General features: G+C 32.9%; 1 protein-coding gene across 2 annotated transcripts in view; it reads right to left on the bottom strand.

Annotated features, from left to right (window-relative positions):
- Nucleotides 1-3,759: 3,759 nt before the first annotated feature.
- HACE1 (HECT domain and ankyrin repeat containing E3 ubiquitin protein ligase 1) overlaps nucleotides 3,760-27,140 on the bottom strand; it is a 90,639-nt gene continuing 67,258 nt past the window's right edge. For both annotated transcript variants that reach the window (XM_012753184.2, XM_012753185.3), the window contains exons 20-24: nucleotides 16,864-16,995; nucleotides 11,035-11,133; nucleotides 10,686-10,756; nucleotides 6,074-6,187; nucleotides 3,760-5,537 (exon numbers count right to left, since the gene is read on the bottom strand). In XM_012753184.2, coding sequence (XP_012608638.1) covers nucleotides 5,435-5,537; nucleotides 6,074-6,187; nucleotides 10,686-10,756; nucleotides 11,035-11,133; nucleotides 16,864-16,995 — 519 coding nt within the window. In that variant the 3' untranslated portion in view covers nucleotides 3,760-5,434. The remainder of the gene's footprint in view (nucleotides 5,538-6,073; nucleotides 6,188-10,685; nucleotides 10,757-11,034; nucleotides 11,134-16,863; nucleotides 16,996-27,140) is intronic.

The following is a 27,140-nucleotide window of genomic DNA, read 5'->3' as shown; positions in this document are numbered from 1 at the left end:
GAACCTAGAACTGAACAAGCTAATAAATCACTAATTAAGAAGTTGAAAACCTGACTGCCACATATTAGACTTATTTTACTATAAGTTTATTATTTTTGTCCTTTTCAGTTATTTGTTCAATCAACAAGCTGATCAATTCGTCTCCAAATCTGAAGAACAATTTAGTAACCCAGGACAAATATTTAAAGTTGCCTTGGACACTGAGTTTACATCAAACCCTTTTTCACCTGCAATAATATAGTTCTGTATCAGGTTTTTACTTAAATGTATGCCATACCACATAATTTTAAACCCTGTTTCAAATATACCTTTCATCTGCCCAACTGAATTTTATTTCCTTTGAGAGTAGGAACTGGGTTACAGTCCCTAAACCAGAGTTGAGTACATAGGAGGCATTTAGTGGAATTTGTTTAATTGATTTGAAAAGTCTCCATTAACTATACATCCAGCATCCACTTAGGATTGTTTTCTATTTCAGTCAACTAGACTAAACTGACTCACAAAGTACTGCATATAATAATAGTCATTAGATTCTGTTTATAGCTTTAATGGTTTTGCAACATTGGAGGCACAACATATTTCGAAGCACCAAGTATGCTTGAAATTGAACATTTTTATAAAGATAATAAAAGTTAATGACTACCCATGATCTATGGTCTGACAGTACATCTGTTCTTTCTCATTTTGAGATGATAAAATATCCACCCTAGCTTGTTGTGGCACAGTGGGAGAGAGGAAATATAATGCTATTAATCACTCTTAACTATCATCTTATTAAGTTATAGTTTCTCAACAGGCTTGTCATACATGACTATTAATAGGCTGCAGGTGTTTTTCTAAAAGTCTTTTTATAAGGCAGTTATATCATAAAGAGACAGCATGGAGTAACAGGAAACCTAGTGGACTAAGCATTAGAAAATGTAGGTTTTAAATTCTAGTTTGGTTAACAAGTAGCCCTGAAACCTTGAACAAGTCACTAACTCTCTGGTCTGCAACTCTCTCACCCATAAAATGAAGGGATTAATTATAAATTAAATAAATGTGTGCCAATTTGCACCATACCAGTAAGCAGGTAGCAACTCAGAACCTAAGAATTTCACAAAGACATTCTAACAGAAATCTGCCCACATTGAAATAGCTTAAAGAAAACTGCAAAATTAGTATTTCTGTTGCTATTCTTAACATTAAAAGTGAATTTTGTGTTCTAACAGCTGTGGAAATGTAGAGGGACAGAAGGACCATGTTTCACATGAAAAAATCTTGACTAATGAAACACACTGATACACCTTAAATTGTAGTGAGAACAACCAAAATGTTAATATTAGCTAAGTACCTACTGATAAAGATACCTGTTACATACTCTCTGACAAATCCAAAAGCCTGTAAGTCTACTTTTGGGGAACATTATAAATGGAGGCTAGGTTTCTAGTTTAGCACACAAGCATGAGACCCTTGACACAACTGAACCATACAATTTAATAGCAAATGCTTGAGTTCTAATTGGGCTTGTGTCATATTGAAAATGAGTTTCCTCCCCTGTTCTTGGGAAAAAGACTGAAGTTAGCAATTATTAAAATAACTACTTTTGTCATACACTTCTACCTTCCTTTCTAATCCTTTTACACTAGCTGTGCTGCTACAGCAAGCCCACTTGGTCCTACCTACCAAAGGGCTCTATGTTTCAACAGCCCCTTCTTGAGCCTTCAAGCAGTAATTCTATGACCATAGAGATGGCCATTTCAACAATCCAGATAACATTGCCATTCCTAGACTATAAGCAGTTTTTAATGAGACTACCTGTTATTTATATAATAAAAGCAAAAGTATTAGAAATCTAAATGTTAATTTTAGAGACATGGTCAAGTATATGATAATTCCATATAACAGAATATTATGTTTATAAGCAAGTTTAAAATAAAATACTAAATGCTACCTTCTTTATGAACTCAACTATGTAAAAAAATACACTGCAAAAGATTAGAAGGAAATACAATTGTTGGGTAGTGAGATTATAATTTACTGCTTTTTATCAGTTTGTGCACTAATGTATGCTTTCCAGATTTTCCCATATTTAGTACCAATTTTGTTATTAAAAAAAGAAAAATCAGGGAAGAAAGTGTTAATTCAAATAAATCTCTAATTGGTAGAATTTCAGAGCACTAAAAATTACAGCTCTAATTATCAGGCAATGTGGAAATAGAGATTTGTGGGCAAAGAGCATTCCTTTTTTTGCCTGTTTACAAAAGAGTTTAATTAGGAGACTTAAACACATTAATTTAACTTGAAAAATTATAAGTTTTGTGATGAAAATATTGCTTATCACTACTGCTATGGCATTTTACAGATTCAGCCAAACCTGTTACTACTGACACCTCTTTTCTGGATTAAAGACAGCAGATGTTTATATATATATATATGGCAGGGGAAGAGAGAGAGAGAAAATAACACAGGCATATGATTTAGAGAAATAGGAAAAAAAAAGGCTATGCAGTAAAAAAGTCCATCCCATCATACAACTCCTTCCCAAATATAGCAATAGTCTCTTGCCCATCTCCCAGAAATTTTTCTTGCACATTACCCCATGTACATTGTATCTCACACTAATCACTCTTCTATACACCTTATTTCACTTAACATGCCTTAGAAACATTTACATATCAGTATGTATTGATTCATTTCATTCTTTGTAAATACTAATTAATATTCTATGGTTGTAACACATTATTAGTCAGCCCCCTACTGATAATACATTGAAATTATTCCCAGTTTTTCTCCATCACAAACTTCAGTGAACATTCTTGTACAAATATCTTTATGTCCACAAACAAGTGGATCTGTAAAATAAATTCTAAGTAGAACTGTTGGGTCAAAGACTATGTGTATATGTTTTTAAATCTGGTGCCACCAAATTGTCTTCCAAAGAATTTGTACCAATTTATACTCCAGGGGAACATTTCTGATCAACAAAGGTTCTTTAAAGGAGACTCCAATGCTTTCAAAGGCCAGGAAAAAAGTAATGTAAATTACTGAAGTAAGCTGGGATAAGAAAATGGCAAAATGGAGAGCACAGTTATTCAAAGCAGCAGCTTTTACTCAATTCCAACATACTAATAATGCTTTGCAGGAATATGTATTCAATATTGTCAGGTTGTCTTATTTCTCAAAAAGAAGCCAAAACTCCAGAACTTCTGTATGAAATCTCCAGATTTTTAAATGTTGATAATTCATTAAAAATTCTAGAATTAGCATGACAAACAAAACACACATATGAGTAAGAATCATCTCTTGGGCCTCCAATTTGTGACCTATGCTTTAAAACTTGCATTTGTCCCCAATTCCCAAACATGCTGTCACAATAGTAGGGATGCTGTGTTCAGCACAAAGCTGGGATTTCCTTACATTTTGTTTTGGGATTAACTACAAAATGGATTTTATTAACTATGTGGTCACTATTGCCTCAAACTATCTGGATAACTTAAATCTACTCTTGCCCAGATCTTTTCATTAATCAGCTTCCTATGATATGTTTCCTTGTTTCATATTTTTATTCCTTTAGAGCACTGTATTTTTGTTTTCTTCCTCATATGAAACTACCACATTTTAAGAGCTGAATCATTTTCCTACTAATATAATCTTCTTTTACCCAAACAGAAAGAAAATCTTTCTAATCACTTTTCCATACTACCTTGCATTCAACATATTCATCTACTCACAGAAGAAATTGTGGGAATGGAATAAATTAAAAAGACTTGCTGCCTCAAGTTTAAATAGTATTTTTAATCCATGTAAAAATCTTCTTACATTAACTACATTCTTATAAAAATAAAGACTATGAAAGAATAAATTCTGAAATTGCCAGATCTATATTAAAAAACATTCAAATTCATGGCTAAAATACCATGAAATACATAATACTATCAACTATTTCACACAAATACTTACAGAAAAACCAAGCTGAGAAAACCAATGTTTTGTATGATTATAAACATAAATAGATGTCTGTAAACATTAAAATTATAAGCAATGTAGTATGAAATTAGTCAATTACCTATTTGAAAATTCAAAAGGCAATGACTTTTTCTACAATTAAGTTTCAAAAAATCAGCTTCAGTTATTGTATATAAAACATTTAAATCTTCATTTTAGAGCTAACAGTAATTTTTAAAGAATTCCTAAATTTCATGTAATCTGTTAAGATATACTTTCTTAATATTAAGAAAAAAAACCAACAGTAACAAGAAAGGACCAAAAACAAAGCATTAAAGAAGCTTTATAATTTAACAAAGCTTTCAACATATATGTCTCTCAATTAAATATCACTGACAAATATACTGGCTGCTGATGAGAAAATGTGCACATGTCATTTTACCAACAGTAATGTCATTGAATATTCTATTTTTAATTTCCAGAGACAAGGTCCTAATCATTACAAATTCCGTTAGCATTTCTATGAGTGTTCCCACTTCCCATTCAAAGGTATCCTGAAACTACTCCAGTGTGTCTTTTCAAAAGAAAATTGATCAGACCACTCAAAACTTCAAAAACCCTGTATTAGGCATGTATCACTTGAACTTGATATTTTAATCACAAAAGCAAGTTTAAGAAGTAAAACATTACATATTAAACTGTCATCTGCACATCAGATTACTTCTTCAGATGTATCCTCAGCACTCACAAAGTAATGAAAAAATATGGAAAATATATTTTAATTTGACCTTCATTATAAATTAAAATAAGGCATAAGAAAAACTTTGAGACCACAATACATACATATGGAACTAACCACTGAAAAGATGCAAATAATTCACACAATATAGTATAAGCTTTAATATATACATTAGATGTCATTTTATCAGCTGTTAGTCACAATCTAAATTCTGTATTATATATTAAAATATTACAAAGCTAAAAAATCATTGCAATATAGAATACAATGTGGGAAAATACATATTTGTGGCTTTATACACAATCTAAATTAATCCATCCTATACAATAGTTTTCCAAATATAAATGGCACTTTACATGCAATAAAACGACATACCAGCAGCTGGATGTACTTATATAATTTACTATATAGAAAAATAAAGAGAAAATACCCTTTTAACAAGACAGTTATAAACAGAGGTGGAATGTAGACCAAGATTTTCCTTAACACAACGTTAGATAAAATTAAATATGAAAAGAAGAGTTTCTACTACTTTCAATTCGCATTTTTAAAAAGTCTACTGTGATTTTATATTTTCTAATTGTGTCACAGAGAAAACATAAAAAAGAAAAGAGAGAGAAAAAAACAGAAAACCTGATCCTTTATGAATTTTAAACATTGGCCCTGCCTATGGGTTGCATTTAGGCTGCTTTTCTGTTGACAGTTTCCTAAATTACTTCTGCCACTCTGAATTGTGCATCAGTAGTCAGATGAGTTTTCTAGACTTCATTATGCCATTGTGTAACCATAGCTGCCACAATGCAGTGCCACAAGAAGTCTGTCCTTGAGTATTTCTTTACTTGGGTATTCAGGTAACTTGAGCATGTTGATGCTTTAAAAGAAAAATACACCACCATTAAACAGGCAATCTATGCAATTTCTGATTGTTTTGTCTAGCAGTGAAAACACTACTCATAATTAACATAAAACCATACTCTCAAATTTGCATTCAAATTGAAAAACCCTGTAGTAGTATTTAAAAAGAAGAAAAAAACTGCTGCATTGCAGTTTCTTTTAGCATGCAAATGTAGCAGAAGAAAATAAGTTCCTTTCAGCTTAAAATAAATGAGCAATAGGGCAATTTAGTTTAAAAAAATGATAGTGTAACTCAGTGATAGTTATGACAGTGTAACTTTAGTGACACTTGAATCATATTTCAATTAAATTATAGGTATTTGGGTTTCCCCAAACATTTCCCCTACCAAAAAAGGGAAGCAAAGGACTAAAGATAAGTGATTCCCAAATTCTGAGTAGAGATCACAGATGAGGTCTTCCTCTCAATGCAGCAATACAGTAATTAGATTTCTGATCATTCCAAATTAATCAAAACAATTTGTAATACATGTAAAGACAACCAATTTAACATACCATGTGCTTGAAGTCGGTAAAAGATTGGGAGTATATGGCACAGCAGCAATTGTAAAGTTTTGTAATCCACTTCCACCCATGATATTAGCAAACCCACCATGCGGGACCCTGGAACTAAGAGTTTACATTTTAACATGCTGTGATCATGAAAGAAAAATATTTGGGACATACATATTTCAAGTTCTAAGTTACTGTAAAGAATATATTCAACTCTAGGACAATGACAACATGACATTTTGAATCTACAAAACTCCAACTCATTATTATAAATTACATTGTGATCATTTAGCAAGCTTCCATGAAGACACCCCTCCACATTTCCCTAACATACACTATGCTTTCAATTGGCCAAAGCACATACCTCTACTATTACATTTAGCATGTTACATTTACAATTATTTGCTTTTATGTGTCTCCCTATGAAACTGGGACAAATTTGAGGGCCCAAACATCTGTATTGCTGGTGTTAGCAAAGTGCCTGGCATTTAACAGATATTCATCAAATATTTGCTAAATAAATGAATGTTTGATTAATTAATTCAAGCAATAAAGGCTCTAACATGTAATTCAAATGAGTTCCCTATTTGTGAAAAATATCTAGATCTAAAGGTGTTTTTGTTCTGTTTTGATTTTCATAGTGGGAAAACTAGAAAATTCTTTACATTACTCTTTCCAGATATTCAGTATATGAAACATATTTTTTAAAATGTCACCTAACATAATGAGACCACAAGAAGGCTAACATTTAATGCATAACACATCACTACAAAATTTAATCTTAGGTACATGACTGCAGAGAATGTAATGACAACTTCTCAAGTTCTGTACATTTGAAAGAAAATTAATATTTCAAATTAGCCTGTGTATGTATCATGATTAAACAAACTGATCCTGGAAAAAAAAATTTGTTGCTTTTAAAATGAAAATGCTGTAGTGCGTTTTGATATAAATTAGAATGAAGGCAAAGAAACATTTAGTGTGTAAGTATTAAATGCATACTCAAAGACTAAAATTAAAAATGATTTCTAGCATATGATTCACAGTATGAAGCATAATTCAGTTCACATAAAAAAATGTTGAACCTCACATAGCCAAAACAATCTTGAAAAAAAAGAACAAAGGTGAAGGCTCAAACATCCTGATTTCATAATTTATTACAAAGCTATGGTAATAAAAACACTGTGGTACCAGAATAAAGACAGACACATAGACCAATGGAATAGAATAGAGAGGCCAAAAATAACCCCTCACATATATGTGGCCAAATGTTTCTTGACAAGAGTGCCAACGTTACTCAATGCAGAAAAGACAGTCTTTTCAACAAAGCATATTGGGAAAACTGAATATCCACTATTATAAAATGAAGTTGAACCCTTACTTTACACCTCATACAAAAATTAACTCAATGGATGAAAGACCTAATTGTAAGAGCTAAAATTATAAAACTCTTAAAATATAGGGGAAAGTTTCATGACATTGAATTTGGCAATGACGATTTCTTAGATATAACAACAAAAGCATACACAACAAAAGAAAAAATAGATAAGTTAGACTTCCTCAAAATTAAAAACTTTTGGCCAGATAGAGTGGTTCACACCTATAATCCCAACACTTTAGGAGGCCAAGGCAGGAGGATTGCTTGAGGGCAAGGAGTTCAAGACCAGCCTGAGCAACACAGGAACACCTCACCTCTATCAAAAATTTAAAAATAAGGCCAGGCGCAGTGGCTCACGCCTGTAATCCTAGCACTCTGGGAGGCCAAGGTGGGCAGATTCCTCGAGGTCAGGAGTTCGAAACCAGCCTGAGCAAGATTGAGCCCCCATCTCTACTATAAATAGAAATTAATTGGCCAACTAATATATTTATAGAAAAAATTAGCCAGGCATGGTGGCACATGCCTGTAGTCCCAGCTACTCAGGAGGCTGAGGCACTAGGATCGCTTGAGCCCAGGAGTTTGAGGTTGCTGTGAGCTAGGCTGACGCCGCAGCACTCACTCTAACCTGGGCAACAAAGAGAGACTCTGTCTCAAAAAAAAAAAAAAAAACAAAATTAAAAAATTAAAAAATTAGCCAGGCATGGTGGCGCACTCCTGCAGTTCCAACTAATCAGGAGGCTGAGACAGTAGGCTCACTTGAGCCCAGGAGTTTAAGGCTACAGTGAGCTATAAAGACACCACTGCACTCTAGCCTGCGTGACAGAGCAGACTGTCTCAAAAAAGAGAATAATAATAATTAACACTTTTATATGTCAAGTGACAGAATGAAAAGGCAACCTATGAAATGAGAGAATGTATTTGCAAAGCATAAATCTGATAAGGGACTGACATACAGAATATATAAAGAATTCCTACATTCCTATACCCTCAGCTTCCTTGGCTATTCTTTACCTACATCCCTCACCTCCATTCAAGTGAATATGGCACACTTCATGACAGGTTCAATAATAAACAGTGCAGTTCTTTTCAGCATTGCTAACAAGGACTATACTATTTAAAAGGGAGGGACATTTTATATTACTAATCCTAGTGGGTTTTTTTACTCTATGAGAGCAGCAAGTTAACAGACTTAATTATTAAAGAACCTGAGTAACTTTTCTGTATCTTAAAGACTCATACCAACCAAATCATAGGGAAAATATAATAATTCGTTCAATAGTTTTGTGGAATAAACCATTTAGAAAAATAATAAAAGTTACATGGAAATCTGTAGATTTAACTTAAGAAAGTTAAAAGGCAAATGATAAACTGGGAAAAATATTTGCAGAATTAATATCCCTAATATACAAAGAACACTTAAAGCTAAATTTTTTTTAATGACTATGGTATACCAAAGAATAAAGACAGGCAATTCATACTACACACACAAAAATGACATACATTATAAAAAATTATATGAAAATAGAAATCATTATACCCTGTGTGATACAAATAAAAGGAGTAAGCCCTCTCATTCCTTGCTGATATCAATACTGATACCTTTCTGGAAGGTAAATGAACAATATATATCAAGGTTGTAAAAATTCACATACTCTTCTACCTAAAGATTTCCCTTCTAAGAATTTATCCTATATAATCAGATTAGGCCCCTACAAGGATATAAGTACAAGAATCCCTTATTTATATACAGCATTATTAACAAATGGGAAAACTCAGTAATAAAGGACCAATTAAAGGTAGTCTATGAATGGAAAATAAAAAAAGAATTTTAATTACATAGATCTATAAATGGAAAAACTTTTAATAACATAGTGCTAAATTCAAAAAGTTATAAAATAATAACAATGGTTTTAAAAAGTAAAAAGTTATATATGTGAGAAAAGTTCTAGAATAACCAAAATGTTATCAGTGATTATTTTTAAGAATTAAGAGCCGGGGTGACTTTTTTCCCCCTTATTTGAAACGTCTAACCTTCCTACATAGAAAATATAATTATTGTTTAATTCTTTTTATTAGATTACTCAAATCTCTTGAGTATTTCTTGGCACTCAGAGGCAAAATAACAAACAAGAAAAAACTAACAACAAGGTTTTCTTTCATATCTTTAGCCTATAATCAGTTAACAGTCAAGTTTTATTCTTCAAAATTAGATTTATAGTGTGACTCCAACTATTTTCCTAATTACATAATTAAAAAACTAAAACAAGAAAACCAAAATGCTAATTGTGGTTATCTCTGAATAGTAGGATTACTTAATGAGATTTTCATTTTCCTTTATTTTCTCCAGTTTTCAAATTATTATATACTACTTTTAACCAAACAATGGTTATGCACTACTTTTAAAATTAAAGTCTTTAAAAATTATATATATGTGCATTTTATACAGATACACATTCACAATTCTGTTTTTAAATATGCAGAAAAACTAGCGAAATAAATACAACAGATTGTTTATAGAGGTAATTGCTGAGGGGCTGTGGTTTTCCTTATTCTAATTTTCTGTGTTTTCAAACTTTCCTAGATGATACCTGTACATTCATAAAGAAAAAAACTGAACGACATTTTCATAAGTAGAAACACATGAAATCCTAAGTTACCAAAAATGAAAATCAGACTTTTTTTTTACATCTTTCAGAAATATAAGTTAAAAGAGAGTTAAATCTTTGAGTTTTCTAATATCTATTATGTTTAATTGGCTCCAAAAGTAGACTTTTCAAAAAAGTGTGGTATCAAAAATTATTTCTTAGGCCATGAATCTTGACACTTTAAAGTGTGATAAGAATTACAGAAAAAATGCTGTGTATGGGTAGTAATATATAGTGTGTGTATGTGTTATCCAGGGCAAACTGAATAGCCTCACTATTAAACCAAACCAGCAACAAACAAATATTAAAAATTTGGCTACTATCACTGACCTACCTGCAGAATGAAAAGATTACTACCAAATTATAAAGTACAATACAAGTATAGCCCTGATTGGAACTATTTTTTTTTAATACATTAAATAAACATTTATGGAGCATTACTACAAATGTTTTTTAAATACCTAAATGAATCTTTGTTTAATACCTAAAACAGTGGAAAGGGAAGTAAGATACCAACATTTTGGTTATCTCTAAGCTAGTAAAAAAGGAATGCTTTAAATTCTTTCCATATTATCATAAAAATACTTCTTACCTGCCAGTAACAAACTGCAAGAGAAGAACTCTCTCCTCTTGAGTAATATCTTCCACAACTTCCCAGAACCACTAACAACAAGAACAAAAAACTTAGCTCATGTTTTAGTGCAACTGCAGACTTAATATCATAGAAATATGCAATATTCATAAAGCATATTTTATTCTATGAAATTCATTTATCAAAAATGATTTCATACAGAGCTTTCATATGCAATATTCCCACAAGAATAATTTAGGGAAATATTTTGCTTTGTTAATTAATGTAGGTCTTCATCCAACAGTGCTGAAAAGCTTACAAAATTAAATGGCAAAACTTAACTTCATTCTAAGCTCTAGAGAAATTTTACCTGAATAACTGGATCTTCTCTTTCATAGCCACTTGTGTATTCTGTATTTTTTATCCAATCACTCACATCAATTTCTGGCATGCCAGAAAGCAGTAGCTCCTTTGGGAAAGAAGGAAAATGTTTCAATAATCTTCTTTGGGAAAAAAAGTTATTACATTTAAATGGTAAATTTGCCTTAATTGGAAACTAATCCCATGTAAAACTGCTATGTTTTTGTGACAGTTCCTGCATGTCATCAATAACAAGCACTACTTGGGAAAGAATCCTTGACACTGATAATCTCAAATATTGTGAGATGTGGAGACATTTCCACATTGATACAATTTAATTAAAACATAAGAAAATATCACAGTTTACATGTTTAAATATAAACATATGCAACAACAGTTTATATGTACAACAATTTTATGAACATTATCTTTGGTTTACTTTATGTTTATTTTTATTTTATGATTTTTTTGCACATTTGTTAAATTCTATAAGGAGACAGTATTCTCAACATGAAAGTGACAACAAAGACCTGAATAACTACAGGATTAAACGAGGTAAAGATAATCAAGAAATCTTTATCAATAAGAAAAAGGAGGTAATATAAAATGTTACTATTTAAAAAAAAGGATTTAGGCCTTTTAGAAATTCTATTCTGGAATAATTTGGATCCTTTAAAGTCAACTTTCCCCAAAGTCAGAAAAAAATGCAAGTTTCCTAATGACTCTTGATAGGTTTCTTTGTTCCAGGAAGATTATCAAACACACAAAATCTCAATCATATAACTAAAAATAAAATTAAGAATGGCAAAGTATTTACCATTATGCTTTCCAAGGGAACAAGAGAACACAAAAAGAACTTGTCCACAACTCTGAATTAGTTCACATTTCACATTTGGATATGCTTACACAGTTGGGTGAGACAATGATTGACCTACCCTTACTTATACTGACAAGCTAAAACATCATGGTTATTACAAGGATGTAGACACACATGATTCAAAATCATGTCTCCTACAGAACTACTCATAACATATACCTGACCCTGTGCCCTGAACAAGACTTATATAAGGCAATGTCTGAAAACTCTTGGGGATTTCTGAGATCTATTCAGTGGGTCTTCAAGGTTCTCCCTTTGCCAACTTATCTGTGTGAGGTTGGATTTTCTTCGCATACTTCAATCAAACAACACACCACAACAGATTATATGCAGAGGCAGTTATGAGAACCCATTTGTCTTCTATTAAGCCAGATAGTAAAACAATTTGCAAAAATGCAGAACAATGCCACTATTTTTGTTTTGTTCTGGGAAATTAAGTTTTCATTTTTTAAATGTTATGTTTATATGAATAAAATATTTTACATTTCTGTTTTAATTTCAAGTACAGTATATATCCATTGATGTAACTCACATAAACAAAACCGCTTTTGTTGCAAGTGAACCTAAGACCAAAAAGTTTAAAACTGCTGGTATAGGGCTTGTTTTAGTCCTCCTTGCCACAGTACTATAAAATACTCTCACTGGATGAAGATGGTCTAAGTAGTCTCCATTTACTACCCCCAAATACATTTTCTACCTTCCTTTGCATTGCAGACTGGCTCTCCTGCCTGCTGACTCCCTTGCCTGCTGCATTTGGGTTGGGTTTGGCCCCTAGGAAACACAGGCTATAAGTAATCTGGAGGTGAGGGTATTCTCCGCTCCTTCCCTGCCTTCAGCACCTCACTTTTGCAGTAGCCATCATTCCTCAACTATGGCCACGAGGTGGCCCCTCATTAGCAGTTCAGGCTCTCACAGGGCTCTAAACAAAAATTCCTCTACCCGTTTCTTCCGTCCTAGGATGATAAAGGCTTTCCAGTGTTGCCAGTATCTGGATGTCTCACCAGACCTTGTTTATTCTTAACACTGTTCACACTGCCTCTTTAATAGTCCTTTTGTTAAAATTTCTTTATTTGAACCATATGGGGAAATTCTTTTCCCTGGCAGGACCCTGATACAGATCTGTCAAAAGGGAGTAGGGATGAATTTTACCCTTTTCTTATAATTCATGAGTTTAATCCTTTTCCCTTCTAGACTGAAGACAAGCTTTTAATAATATTAATATTATTGTACTTATTGTTAATAAGTACAACTAAAAATGACTAAAACTATATTCTCTCAAGAAATGCTTTTTCAGAAGAGGAAGAAAGATCTTTATTATGCCACTTAACTGGGCAAAAAATGTTACTAAATTAACTGAAAACAAACAGATGAAATGGTAACTTCACAATAAAAAGTATATATAACAAAAATATTTTAAGTCTCAATCATTAATTTACTTGTTTTTAAAAATATAACAAAATAACTGAATCCATCTGTTGGAATTGGGTGTAATGTATACAACCAATACTAAAGGTCAGAAATGGAATCATGCAAGTATTTATAGCCATCAGCTTACCCAGCATTCACATAACTCAATGTTTTTATATTCTGGTACCATCATGGCTAAACTCATGAGCAGCACAGTATGAAAGAACAGTCCATAATCACCTCATGACTTAGGACCGCCTTCTATCTATAATGGATGAATATATTTCCAGTTTAGAACACTGGAGATACTAGATATCACCTCCTCATTAAAACTCTAGAATTTAACCTGAATCCTTTAACTCAGATGCACATCTAGCTATTTCCAATAATTTTTTCTAAAGTTTCCTGTATCAGTATAGTATTGCCCTTTCCTATGAGAGTGACTTTGTCTCTCTCATAGGAAAGGTCCTAAAACCATGTCTCACTTATTACTCGTGCCATCAAGAAAAGTTTGGCAATATGGATGAAGAGATTGAGCTCTGAGGTCAGAGACCATGGGTTCATAGACTGGCTCTAACACATAGTCTACGACCCTGAGCAAGTTCCATACCTTCTTTGGCATCTATAAAATAAAGATAATAGTACTTACCTCAGAGGTTTGTTGTGAAGAATTTTAAAAGTTAATACATATAAATTGCCTGGCAAATACTAAATGCTTAATAATAAGTATTATCACCGTATAAATCAGGGCCACACCTATAATAATGCTCTTTCCAAAATAATCCCACCATATAAATCAGCTCAATCTAGTAAAGCTAGAGTACAAGACAAGCTAGGAATCTTGACCTAACTTCTAATATAAGCACTACAATTAAAAACTTACCAGTAGCAAAAGTGAATTTGAAAGATAAAGGAATAAAGCTTTTAGAAGAAAACACAGGAAATTATCTTCATGATCTTGGAATAAGAAATAGTTCCTTAAGCAGGACACAAAAATCTCCATCCATTTAAAAAAAACCAACTGATAAACTAAACTGTGTTAAAACTAAAAACTTTTATTTACTGAAAGACACCAGAGTAGAAGATACTCACAATACATGTATCTGACAAAATACTTATATAAAGAATAAAGAATCCTACAAATCAGTAACAAAAACATAGAAAAGACAATAGAGAAGTGGACAAATTAGTAAGACACTTCACAAACAGGAGTACACAGAATAGCTATAAACATAACAGCTGTGCACCTTCATTAGTCATCAGGGAAACACAAATTAAAATCACAAGGAAAGACAACTACTTATCCACCAGAATGGTAAAAAAGAAGAAGACAGGAAATATCAATGCTGATGAGAACAGGGAACATTCGGAACTCTAACACATGCTGGTGGGAGTGTAAATTGACACACCATTTTAGAAAACTATTTGCTAGTATCTACTAAAATTTAATACATGCACATCCTACATCCCAACAATCTCATTCCAAGGTATATAACCCACAGAAAGCATACATATGTTCTCCTAAAGATAAACACTACAGTATCTGTAGCAGTAGTACTTAAAACAGCTCAAAACTGAAAAGTACCCACTAAATGTTCATCAAGAGTAGAAAAAACAAAAGGAAACTGATACAATGAAATACTATACAGCAATTAAAATGAATCAATTACAACTGCATGCAATAATGAGTCTCACAAACAAAAAGTTGGGCTATTAATAAAAAAGCCAGACATGTTCTATTTACATAGTTCTAAAATAGGCAAACCTAATCTAAAGTTTAGAAGTCAGGAGAATGGTTACCCTTGAGGAAGGATAGAGATCAAAAGGAGACGTGAGTATGACATATGAGGTGCTAGGATTTCTCTGTTTCTTAGGCTGGGTGCAGGTTTCATAGGTGTGTTCAGTTTGTTAAAACTCATCAAGCTATACATTTATGATGTGTGTACTTTTCTGAGTGTATATTATGATTCAATAAAAAGTTTCATAAACTTACTATCAGTAAATCATAAGGCAGAGTTTTCATCAGTTATTTTTGGTGTTGTTATGTGTTTTTTACATACACATAGGTCCAGAAAATAATGTAATTCTCTGTTTTGAACTTCAAAAGGCTAATTTAATCCAAGTATAGTACAGAAAAAGTAAGCTTCAGTCATGTCTAATTATAGCTAATAAGAGTCCTTCATTTTTAAAGGTTAAAAATAACTTCTATTGTTGCATAAAAACTAGATGAATCTGTGCTAACTGAAGCCATTACTCTTACAGATAAAAACACAACAAAAAAATCTCAAAATTTATGTTTAATGAAACTAAGTCAAAATGAACTTCAAAATTAATTTAGCAAATTTTGTTTCCTACTATACTAAGATATACTATGAGTGAAACATTAAAAATACTGATAGATATGTAACATTAAAGGCATATATTGATATCCTTATTGATATATTAAAATAAAAGGCACAGTGTAAAACTAATTTTATGAGACATATAAATACCAAAGAATACTTTTCTACTAATCTGGAATTTACTATTCCAAATAATATTTTTTAAATGTAATGAGAAAACATTTATACTTTATTTAAAATATTGTGTTTTATTAAGGATATAAACAACTCAAAGAGTTCGAAAATAATTTATTATCAAAAATAAAAGAGAAAAAGAAAATGGAGAAAAATACAGACATAAACCATATAAAATTAGAAATCCTGTTCGATTACAAAAGAAACAAAACATTCATTAGGGACTAGAAGATAGCAAAACAGTGGACTATAGATAGGTTTGAAATATAGAATTATAAAATTATACATATGGCAAAGTAAGATGCTGGAGAAGATAACATATACAACAAGAAAAACTCTCAAATTCTCTGAAAGTACAAGGAGCTAGTATCAGTACTCTTTACTTCATGTGGTCAAAAAAAATTCAGAGGCCGGGCGCTGTGGCTCACGCCTGTAATCCTAGCTCTTGGGAGGCCGAGGCGGGCGGATTGCTCAAGGTCAGGAGTTCAAAACCAGCCTGAGCGAGACCCCGTCTCTACTATAAATAGAAAGAAATTAATTGGCCAACTGATATATATATAAAAAAATTAGCCGGGCATGGTGGCGCATGCCTGTAGTCCCAGCTACTCGGGAGGCTGAGGCTGGAGGATCGCTTGAGCCCAGGAGTTTGAGGTTGCTGTGAGCTAGGCTGACGCCACGGCACTCACTCTAGCCTGGACAACAAAGCGAGACTCTGTCTCAAAAAAAAAATAAAAAAAAATAAAAAAAATAAAAAAATTCAGAAATAATGTGGAATACTGCTTATGGAAAGACTAGCCTTCAACATCTCCCATGTAGAATATATAGAAATATATTCCATTTTTGTTTATTACCATCTCACCCTATTTCACATTAAGGAACTGCTAATCTGGTTATTGAGCTTAAGAGAACTACAACCACAAGCAAATCTCTAAAAATGAACATTAAACCATAATGTCTCATTATACATTATTCCATTCATTATAGTATTCCAAAATTATTTCTGAATTACATCAACTAAAAAACTGATGTTTTCCCTTACCAATTCATATTCATCAAAAAGCTGTATGAGGGAAGGTGGAATGAACATATGAAAGCCTTGTAAAAAAGCATTGATCTGAGGCTGAATGGCTCTTGTCATTCGAAGTTCAGTAACAAGCTGGACATACTCCGCCTATAAGAAAAACAAATTTTTGTGATTTGCTTTTTAAATTTCACATACTTAAGATAATGTTGATATAATCATTTCTCATTTAAGAGGTAAAGATTTAGAATAAATTTGGCACCAATATTCATAAATCTCAGCAAACCAGTATACAAACCATCATTCACTAAGCCGTTTAGACCAAAATCTTAGCATCATTACTCATGGCTGCTATCAAACCCTACATCAGCTGGTATTAACAGATCTACCTTTAAAAAATATTCTCAATCTGACCTTGTTCTACTATCTCCACTTCTAGCACCCTTGCCCAAGCCATCATCATCTCTCACCTACATTCCCACAACGTCTGGTGTTCCTGTTTCCATTTTTGCACCTGTACTACTTCTTCTCCATCCCACAGCTGGAGTGATTTTTTTATAATAAATAAATAAGTAAGTATAAAATTCAGATCAGGTAAAATCCAAATCTGGCACTAAAGATCTGACCTCTGCCTTGCTCTCTGATCTCATTTCCTTTCATTCTTCCCTTAGCTCACTCACTCAATTCTAGTTTCATTGGCCTTCTGGCTATTCCCCAAACACAAGCTTGTTCAGGCCTCAGTGCCTTTATACTTCCAAGTCTCTTTCACTGAACTCTCACTGGAATGTAATCTCTCTGCAGGCAGGAACTTTGTTTTGTTCACCAGTACATATCTCCAGCTCCTTAAAAAATGGCTGCCACTTTCTAAGTGTTCAACAAATATGTGATGAATGAATGCGTTACATTCATCAAATTCACTTAATACATAATTAGAACTTGATCAAATGGCTCATTTTGGCATAACCAATTCAATTTTGAATTAATAAAATTATTTCACAATTTTATTTTAAAATACATCATCATCACAGAAAATATTGTCACTTAAAATTTAACTGGTAATTTAAAAAATGTGTTTTGGCTTAGATCAGAATGAATTACTATACACACACAGAGTATATATTTATATATATATATAGTGAGAGAGACACTTTATCAGATGTTATCATATACATATTTTTAAATTACTTCTCATGAAACTTTATGAGTTAAGAGCAATATGCTGTATAGGTATATAGTTCCCACCTACTGGGAATGAATATTCTAAACATAGAGGAGAGAAAGCCTGTTTTAGCTCTCTTCCTTTAATCTTTTTTTTGGCACTAATTTGATGCTCAGTTAAAAAAAAAAAAAAAAAAGACAAAAACAAAAACAAAAAAACAGGAACTAAGGCAGAAAGCATACCTGTTGGCTATGAATTCTCCATACCATTCAGAGCTACAGAAGTGTCATAGTGAATTCCTCACATCTCTCCCCAAACCCCATGCAGCTCCTTGTGCAATTCGGCACAGGGAAAGCTACCATATCTGCTATTCAATCTATTCCCACCCCCAAATCCCACGTCCCACCAACCAATGGTGGAAAGGTTTTTCTCCACTATATAGGAATTAATCAGTTACTAAAAGTTACATACAGGTAGTTCCCAAAGAGGGAGACAGAACTGTATACCAAGAAATCAAACAGAAACATACTAAATTTCCAGAGTCCAAGCCAAGAAATAACATGTTTTATAAACACTTCCAAGTGATGACAGCAGTGACTGCAGCATTAGTATATGACTATTTTTTACTTTATGTCTATTCTCATTAAAACTGTTTACTACATGTACTAAAATTTTTCTGTCCCATTTATCATTAATTATACACCTGTATGTTTAAGGTGCTATATGAGACCTTATCTTCCCTAAACAAGAATGACTATTTCCCAAGAGGTTTTGGCTTTATAATCTTAAAGTGCTATTCAATAACCACTATGCAAGACCTTAACAAATTATGAAGCATGAAAATAAAATATTTCTGAATTGCTCAAGTGAACTTTACCTATTTTAATTGTATTCCATATCTATCAGAATAGTATATAATCTTTTATCAATTAATTTCTATTATTTCCTCCTACATTCTATTTTTATAAATTTTCAAATATAGTACTCTATCTTCACTTTTTCTTCTATTTCTTTAATAGTAATTATGTTCCACATTTATGTCAGTAACCCAGTCCAGTTACTGGACATCAGTTTGTGAAAATCAGCTCATTGAAATCTCAGTTTTCATAATAATTAACTTAAATGTAGATGACTGTCGAAATAAATTATTTTTAAAATAGTAAAATCCTAGTCATCACAAACCCCTCTGAGCTGTTCAATAATTTAAGAATTTTCCAGAGAGATGAAAGATAGCTATGTTCAAAAGAAAAATCTAAACCAAACTGCTTCTAAAATATGTTTTCCTGACTCCATAAACAGTACACCTTCAAACACAGTAACACAAATTAACATTTTCTTGACAATACAATTATTTCTTATGGCTGAAAAGTGTTCCATTTTGTCTCTGTGTGTATACATATATATATCATTTTCTTTATCTAATTATCCTCTGATGGACACTTAGGTTGATTCTAGATCTTTACTATTGTGAATAGCATAGCACTAAACATACAGGTGTAGTTATTTTTTTGACATCATGATTTCCTTTCCTTTGGGTAGATCCCTAGTACTGGGATTGCTGGATCGAATGGTAGTTCTATTTTTAGTTCTCTGAGAAATCTCCAAACTGTTTTCCATAGAGGTGGTATAATTTACACTCCCACCAACAGTGTAAGAGTTCCATTTTCTCCACATCCTCACCAACACCTGTTAATGTTTGTCTTTTTAATAACAGCCTTCTAACTGGGATGATACTTTGTGGTTTAAATTTGCATTTCTCTGATTAGTGATGTTGAACATTTTTTCATATGCCTGTTGGCCATTTGTATGTGTTCATTTGAAAAATTCATGTCCTTTGTCTACTTTTTAATGGGATTATGTGGGGTTTTTTGTTGTTGAGTTCCTCATAAATTCTGGATATTAGTCTCTTGCTGGATGCATACTTTGCAAATATTTTCTCCCATTCCGCACATTGTCTGTTCACTGTTATTTCTTTTGCTGTGCAGAAGCTTTTTAGTTTAATTAAGTCCCATTTGTCTAATTCTGTTTTTGTTGCCTGTGCTTTTGAGGTCTTAATCATGAATTCTTTGCCTAGAACAAAGCCCAGAAAAGTTTTCTGTTTCCTTCTAGTATTTTTACACTTTCAGGTCTTACATTTAAGTTGACTTTTGTATATGGTGAGAGATAGGGGTCTAGCTTCATTCTTCTACATCTGGAAATCCAATTTTCTCAGCACCATTTATTGAAAATGTTGTATTTTCCTCAGTTTACATTCTTGTCAACTTTATCAACGATCAGTTGGCTGTAAATATGTGGCTTTCTTTATTTCTGTGTTCTCTATTCTGTTCTATTGACTTATGTGTCTATTTTTGTATCAGTACAATGCTGTTTTGGTTGCCATAGCCTTGTAGTATAATTTGAAGTCAGGTAGTCTACAGCCATACCACCCTGAACACACCCAATCTCGTCTGAAGTCAGATAATGTGTTGTTTCCAGCTTTGTTCTTTTTGCTCAAGATTGCTTTGGCTATTCAGGCTGTTCTCTGGTTGCATATGAATTTGAGGATTTCTTTTTTAATACTGTGAAAACTGAAGTTGGTATTTTTGATAGAAATTGCATTTAATCTACAGACTGCTTTGGGTAGTATGGTCATTTCAACAGTATCTATTCTTCTGATCCATGAGCATAGGAAGTTTTTCCATTTGTTTGTGTCATCTACAATTTCTTTCATCAGTGTTTATAGTTTTCCTTGTAGAGATCTTTTATTTCCTTTGTGAAAAATACATATTTTTTTCTGTAGTTATTGTAAATGGGATTGCCTTCTTGATTTGGTTTCAGGTGAATCATTACTGATGATTAGAAATGCTACTGATTTTTATATGCTCATTTTGTATCCTGAAACTTTACTGAATTTATCAAATCTAAGATTTTTTTGGTGAAGTCTTCAGGGTTTTCTAGATATAAGACCATATCATCAGCAAATATGTATAAATTGACTTCCTCTTTTCCAATTTGGATGCCTTTTATTTCTTTCTTTTGCCTGATTGCTCTGGCTAGGACTTCCAGCACTATCTTGAATAGAAGTGGTGAAACTGGACATCCTTGTCTTATTCCAGTTCTTAGAGGGAATGTTTTCAACCTTTTTCCATTCAGTATGATGTTGGCTATGAGTTTGTTATATTAACATATGACCTTTATTGTTTTGTTTTGTTTTCCTAAGGCAGGGTCTTGCTCTGTTACCCAGGCTAGAGTGCAGTGGCTTCATCACAACTCACTGCAACCTCAAACTCCTGGGCTCAAGTGATTCTTCTGCCTCAGCCTCCTGAGTAGATGGGACTACAGGCGCATGCCACCACACCCAGCTAATTTTCTATTTTTTGTAGAGACAGAGTCTTGCTCTTGCGCAGGCTGGTCTCAAACTCCTGGCCTCAAGCAATCCTTCCACCTGACCTTTATATTTTGAGGTTTGTTCTTTCTATACCTAGTTTGTTGAGGGTTTTTACCATGAAGGGATGCTGAATTTTACCCAAATGCTTTTTCTGCATCTATTGAGCTGATATGGTTTTTGTCTTTAATTCTATTTATGTGAGGTATCACATTTACTGATTTGTGTATGTTGAACCATCCTTGCATCCCTGGTATAAAGCACACTTGATCATGGTGTATTATCTTTTTGATGCGCTGTTGCATTCAGTTTGCTAGTATTTTGTCGAGAATTTTTTTGCATCTATGTCCTTCAGGGATATTGGACTCTAGTTTCCTTTTCTTCTTGTGTCCTTTTTGTCCGTTTTGACATTAGGGTGATATTGGCCCTGGAGAATGAGTTAGGGAAGATTCTTTCCTTCTCAAACTTTTGGAACAGTTTCAGTAGGATTGGTGCCAGTACTTCTCTGCACATTTGGTAGAATTTGGCTGTAAATCTGTCTGTTTCTGGGGTTTTCTTTTTTTGGAGATGTTTTTAGCACTGACTCAATTTGCTACTCATTACTGATCTGTTCAGTTTTCTATTTCTTTCTAGTTCAATTTTGGGAGGTTATATATTTCCAGGAATTTATCCATTTCCTTTAAGTTTTCTAGTTTGTTAGCACAGAGATGTTCACAGTAGTCTCTGATGATCTTTTGTATTTCTGTGGTTATCAGTTGTAATGTTTCCTTTTTCATTTCTGATTTTATTTGGATCTTTTCTTTTCTTGGTTAGTCTAGCTAGTAGTTTATCAATTTCGTTTACCTTTTCAAAGAACCAACATTTTGTTTCATTGATCCTATTTTGGGAGGTCTCGTATTTCATTTTAGTTCTACTCTGATCTTTGCTATTTCTTTTCTTCCATTAACTTTGGGTTTGGTTTGTGCTGGATTTTCTAGTTCCTTGAGATCTGATGTTAGGTTGTCAATAAATATATACAGTTATAATTTGTCAATTTACAATGAAAATAAAAATTTTAAAAATAAAAAGAACTGATGTAGCTGCCAGTAGGAAATCTTTTATTTCCAATAAATGCCATATCCTAGGAAAGCATATCGGTTCCCACCAGAGTTGTCAATTCTTTGAGGGCATAAAAAATCAGATGCTATCAAATTAAATTAGGGAATTAACCATATTAAGGAATATACAAAATGCTAGAAAGCCTCAGTATAGATAAGAGTTTAAAAAAAAAAAAAAAACAGCCTTAACAACCTTTTCTAGCTCAACCAATGAGCATGACAACTGACATAAAATAGGTAAGTGAAAAGTAACTGCAAAGGGAAAAGATAAAAACACTAAGACTAAGGAGATTCAACTTTCAGACGTTGTGTATGAGCTGAATTACATCTCTAGTTACAGAAATGTTTTAAGAATCTCCTAATCTTCTAAATATGTGGAATGAATAGCATCATTCTTTAAAGATCTTCATCAATATTTTAACTTCTTTTCAGGCTCTGAACCTAAATTATGTCTTTGGAGAGTCTGAAAATTGGCACATTTTTGGAAGCTATTTTCATTCTTGAAAATCTTTTTTCACTGTTTCTTAAAAGAGATCTTAATAAACCATATTTATTTGAATAATAGTTAAACAATTTTCAATAGTTAGTGAAAATAATGAAAATAAGATACTCTTTTCTCCCCCTCCAGGTAGACTGATATGATTAGCCACATTTGTAAAACTGTTTGGATTTTTTTATATATAAATTAACAATTTAAATGCCATTATTATTGGCATAACTCAGATTCACTGTTTGACTATAAACCCTTTGGTAATAAAAGCTTCCTTCATGGGTTAATGTATTTGATTAGTACTCTCTGGTATGTTAAGAGTTTTTACTGAAAATTCCTCCACTGAGAATTCAAAAGACTATCATGTTTCTTTTACAGAAACAAGTAGACAGAAAAAGGAGAGAGATGTTTTTATGATGTACCATTTTTCAATAATTTATTCTATACCAGTAGAATTTTTTTTGAGACAGGGTCTTCCTCTGCTACGCAGGCTACAGTGCAGTGTTCCAAGCACTGGCAACAACATAAATAGCATCCTTCATATAAAGGATATTAAACTCCTTTTGAAAACCTTTCACCCCAAAACTCTGTTCACTGCTGCTAGGATGCTGTGTAAAAAGTGCTTTTCCATTTACTATTCATTGATCTGAGGATATCCTGGTCACATGGCTGAATTAATGAAGTCACATTTGGGGGAAAGTACATGGCATAAACATAATTTCTGATGAGAATTTCAGTGGGACAATGAGCAGAATAGTTGTCAAGGAATAACAAAATCTAAAAGTTGTCATCCAGCCCACCTTCTCTGCAGTGAGCATGAGCCACTGCTACAAATGTTTGTGAAACCAGTCAGAAAAGATATCCCTGGTGACACATATGTTTTTGTTAGTATAATGGACTGGTAAGAAATTTACTCCTTGAGAAGAACGAGGATGAAAGCTTTTGCCTATCAGAGCAAGTTTACATTATGTCTGCCTGCTGCATTAGCATATCCCAGCACAGTTATTCTGTCCTCGGCATCCTTACTTCCTGTAGTGGCTATCTCATCAGCTGCAGTCAGTGTCTTTCTAGGGCAATGACAAAACAGTGATGTTTCATTAGCATTATAAATTTGTTCTGGCACCAGAGTTTCATTAGTGATAACCTTGGCAAATTCATCAATCAATTTCTCCCCTGCTTTGTGAGCAGCAGATGTTTTATCACCAGAAATCTTTAAAAACTTAATGCCATGTCATTTCTTAAATTTCTGCCACCAGCCTGTTGAATATTTAGTTTCCTTCAACATTCAGTCCATTGTGATAGATCTTTGCATGTTTCATGATCAGCCTACCATTAAGTGACATGTGGTTCATTGCTATGCTGACAAATCCCCCCTTTCAATACATGATCGAAAGCTTCACTTTCAGTTTTATAAAGTGTTTTCCTATTTTTCATTAACTTCTATTCATCACTTTCTACAGAAAACTTGAACAATTTATCCTTCTGTTTCTTTAGGTCATATAGGGTAGTCATTAAACACCATAAAATTCTATAAGACATTTCACACTTACATACCACTGTCCAGTTTCTCCAACAGTTTGATTTCCGTACTATAAATACAAATGCTTCCTCTTTTTCTTATACCTGCTATCCATAGCGGTATCCATAGGCCTTTTTGACATTCCCATCAATTATCTTTATATTGCAGTGCAGAGAATAAGCTAAAAAACACAGTGAGGTTGGGTACAGTCTGACTTTGAGAGGCCAAGATGGGAAGATTCCTTAAGGTCAGGAGTTCAAGACCACCCTGGGCAACATAGTAAGACTCAGTTTCTACAAAAATTTTAAAAATTAGCCAGGTGTAGTGGTGCGAGCTATACTCCTAGCTACTCAGGAGGACTGCTTGTGCCCAGGAGTCCAAGGCTGCAAGGCTATGATCATACCACTGCATTCCAGCCTGGGCAACAGAACAAGACCCAATCTCAAAGTAAATAAATAAAATGGATAAACAAACAAACAAACAAACAACAACAATATATATATATATATACACACACACATACATATAAATTTTTAAAAATTTGGAAAAAAGGACAGTGAGTAATCCATGTAGGTCTTGGCCCCTTGACAAACTGTAGATGAAGGGGACTGAGAGGGTATTTTTTTCCCTTGAGGATGCTGAATAAACAGTGTATTGTAAGCCTGTGTTTTGACTGCAACCCATCACATACAGTCAGGTGTAGAATTTGCCACTTGTGGCATCATGTCAGTGCTCCAAAAGTTCCAGACTTTGGAGCATTTTGGATTTTTTGATTAGGGATGCTCAACCTGCAGAATTTTCTGAAAATGCATATAAGGAATCCACTTTAAGTCAATAATATATAGCTATAAACCTGTGTTTTGTGCCTGTATGCTCATAAAAATGTATTTTATTATGTGAAATAATCAACTGAAACTACCAATAAACATTTACCCATATCAAAATGAAGTGGGGAAAACAGTCTTACATTGTAAGAACCTAATAAATGTCAGATGTTTTAATAATAAGGCTGTTTCCACACTGAATAAAGAGAAATAACTATCTCAAAATGCTGTTATAGTAAATGAGAAATGCACAAAGAACATGGTTCAAATACATGAAGCATACACAAAGTACTCAATAGGCAGTAGTTATTATTATCACTAGAAAACAGAACTAATGGTAATGAGGTCAACAAAGAGAAGGGTGGCAACAATACAAGTCATTAGGTAGCCCAAAGCACTCAGGGAGTCATCCTGAGTCCTTCCTCTTTCTTGTCTTCCTAAACAATTATTTACCAAGCTCTATAAATTCTACATCCTTAAAAGCTTAAAAGCTACCCCACTTTTTTCATCCTCACTACACTGCCTTACATAATTCTTCATGTGTGCTCCCCGAGACCAATGCCATAGCTTATCAGTTGCCCTGACTCTAGTATTGCCCCATTTCAACCCATTCTTCATTCTCCAAACTGAGTTTGTTTCTTTGGTTTTTTAAAAAACAGAAATTTGATCAAGTCACTCCCCTCTTTAACATATGCAATCAACCCCACAACATTCAGATAATTTTCAATTCCTAATTATAGATGCAAAGTTTTTCAGGATTTGGCTCCTGTCTACCTCCCCTATTTCATCTTTTTCCACTTGCTTACTTTGCAATCTAAGCTAATCTCCACAACTCTGCTCTACTTGTGGTTTCCCATACATGCCATGCTGTGTCACCTCTGTGCCTTACTGTGAGCCTGGAACAATTCCTTCTTCCCTTCTTTATTCCTATCTCACCACTTAATACATCTCTATCATTCAAATTCCATGCCATCTCCTTCATTCCCTGGTATCTTGCCCCATCCCACTCCCATTTTTTCTTCTCACAGGCTGGATGAACTTTATGATTAGTATTGTAAATGTAATGCTAACATTTAAAACCCATGTAGCTTACCATTCAATGCTAAAAGCTAGAACTGAGGATATGAGCAAAAAAGGCCACATCTAACATAAGAATTTTATGATTCTATAATTTCAGCTTTGGGTCAAGAATAAATAGTGAAAGCAGAACTTTTTTAAAAAGATGAAAAAACTTTAAATGTTAAATTTTTAGGTCTTGGAAATTGAGCCATTTTTAAAACTGAAATCATGGGGTTTTTCTCCTAGGTTTTAGAACAAATCACTGACAGATACAAAATTAAGTTTAAAAGAGCATTATATTTCAAATGTAGAACTAATTTATATTCTGCCTACATTACTTATATTTATTTAATATACTGCTTTTTAAACAAAAGTTGTTTTAATCTGTTTGGTTTCACTACATGTACTAAAGCCTTTTTTAATAAAACTTAGAAACAAATGACTCCCCCATGTGGAGATCAGCTTACATAGACCCTCTCTTAACAAGTCATTTAAGTTTCAATATGCTTAAAATAATAAAGTTGAACTCTAAAAATGACAATTACAACTCTATAAAGATAAGTATGTAAAAGGCTGACTCTAACGTAACAGAAAGTTCACGACAAAATGTATAAGTTAAAAAAAATATTTCTAAGAAATAGAGTATAATATTTTAAATTAATATTCTATAAATTGAATACTTCAACAATTTTAAGCTAAGTGATCAATTTAACATTACATTTCTAAATTTACATTTCTAAAATTTTTTTAAACATTTTATATGAATCAGGTTGCTTATTAAAT

This window comes from Microcebus murinus, chromosome 5, assembly GCF_040939455.1.
Source record: "Microcebus murinus isolate Inina chromosome 5, M.murinus_Inina_mat1.0, whole genome shotgun sequence".
Taxonomy (NCBI): Eukaryota; Metazoa; Chordata; class Mammalia; order Primates; family Cheirogaleidae; genus Microcebus; species Microcebus murinus.
Note: the sequence above shows the minus strand (reverse complement) of the source record. Positions and strands in the feature narration are given on the sequence as shown.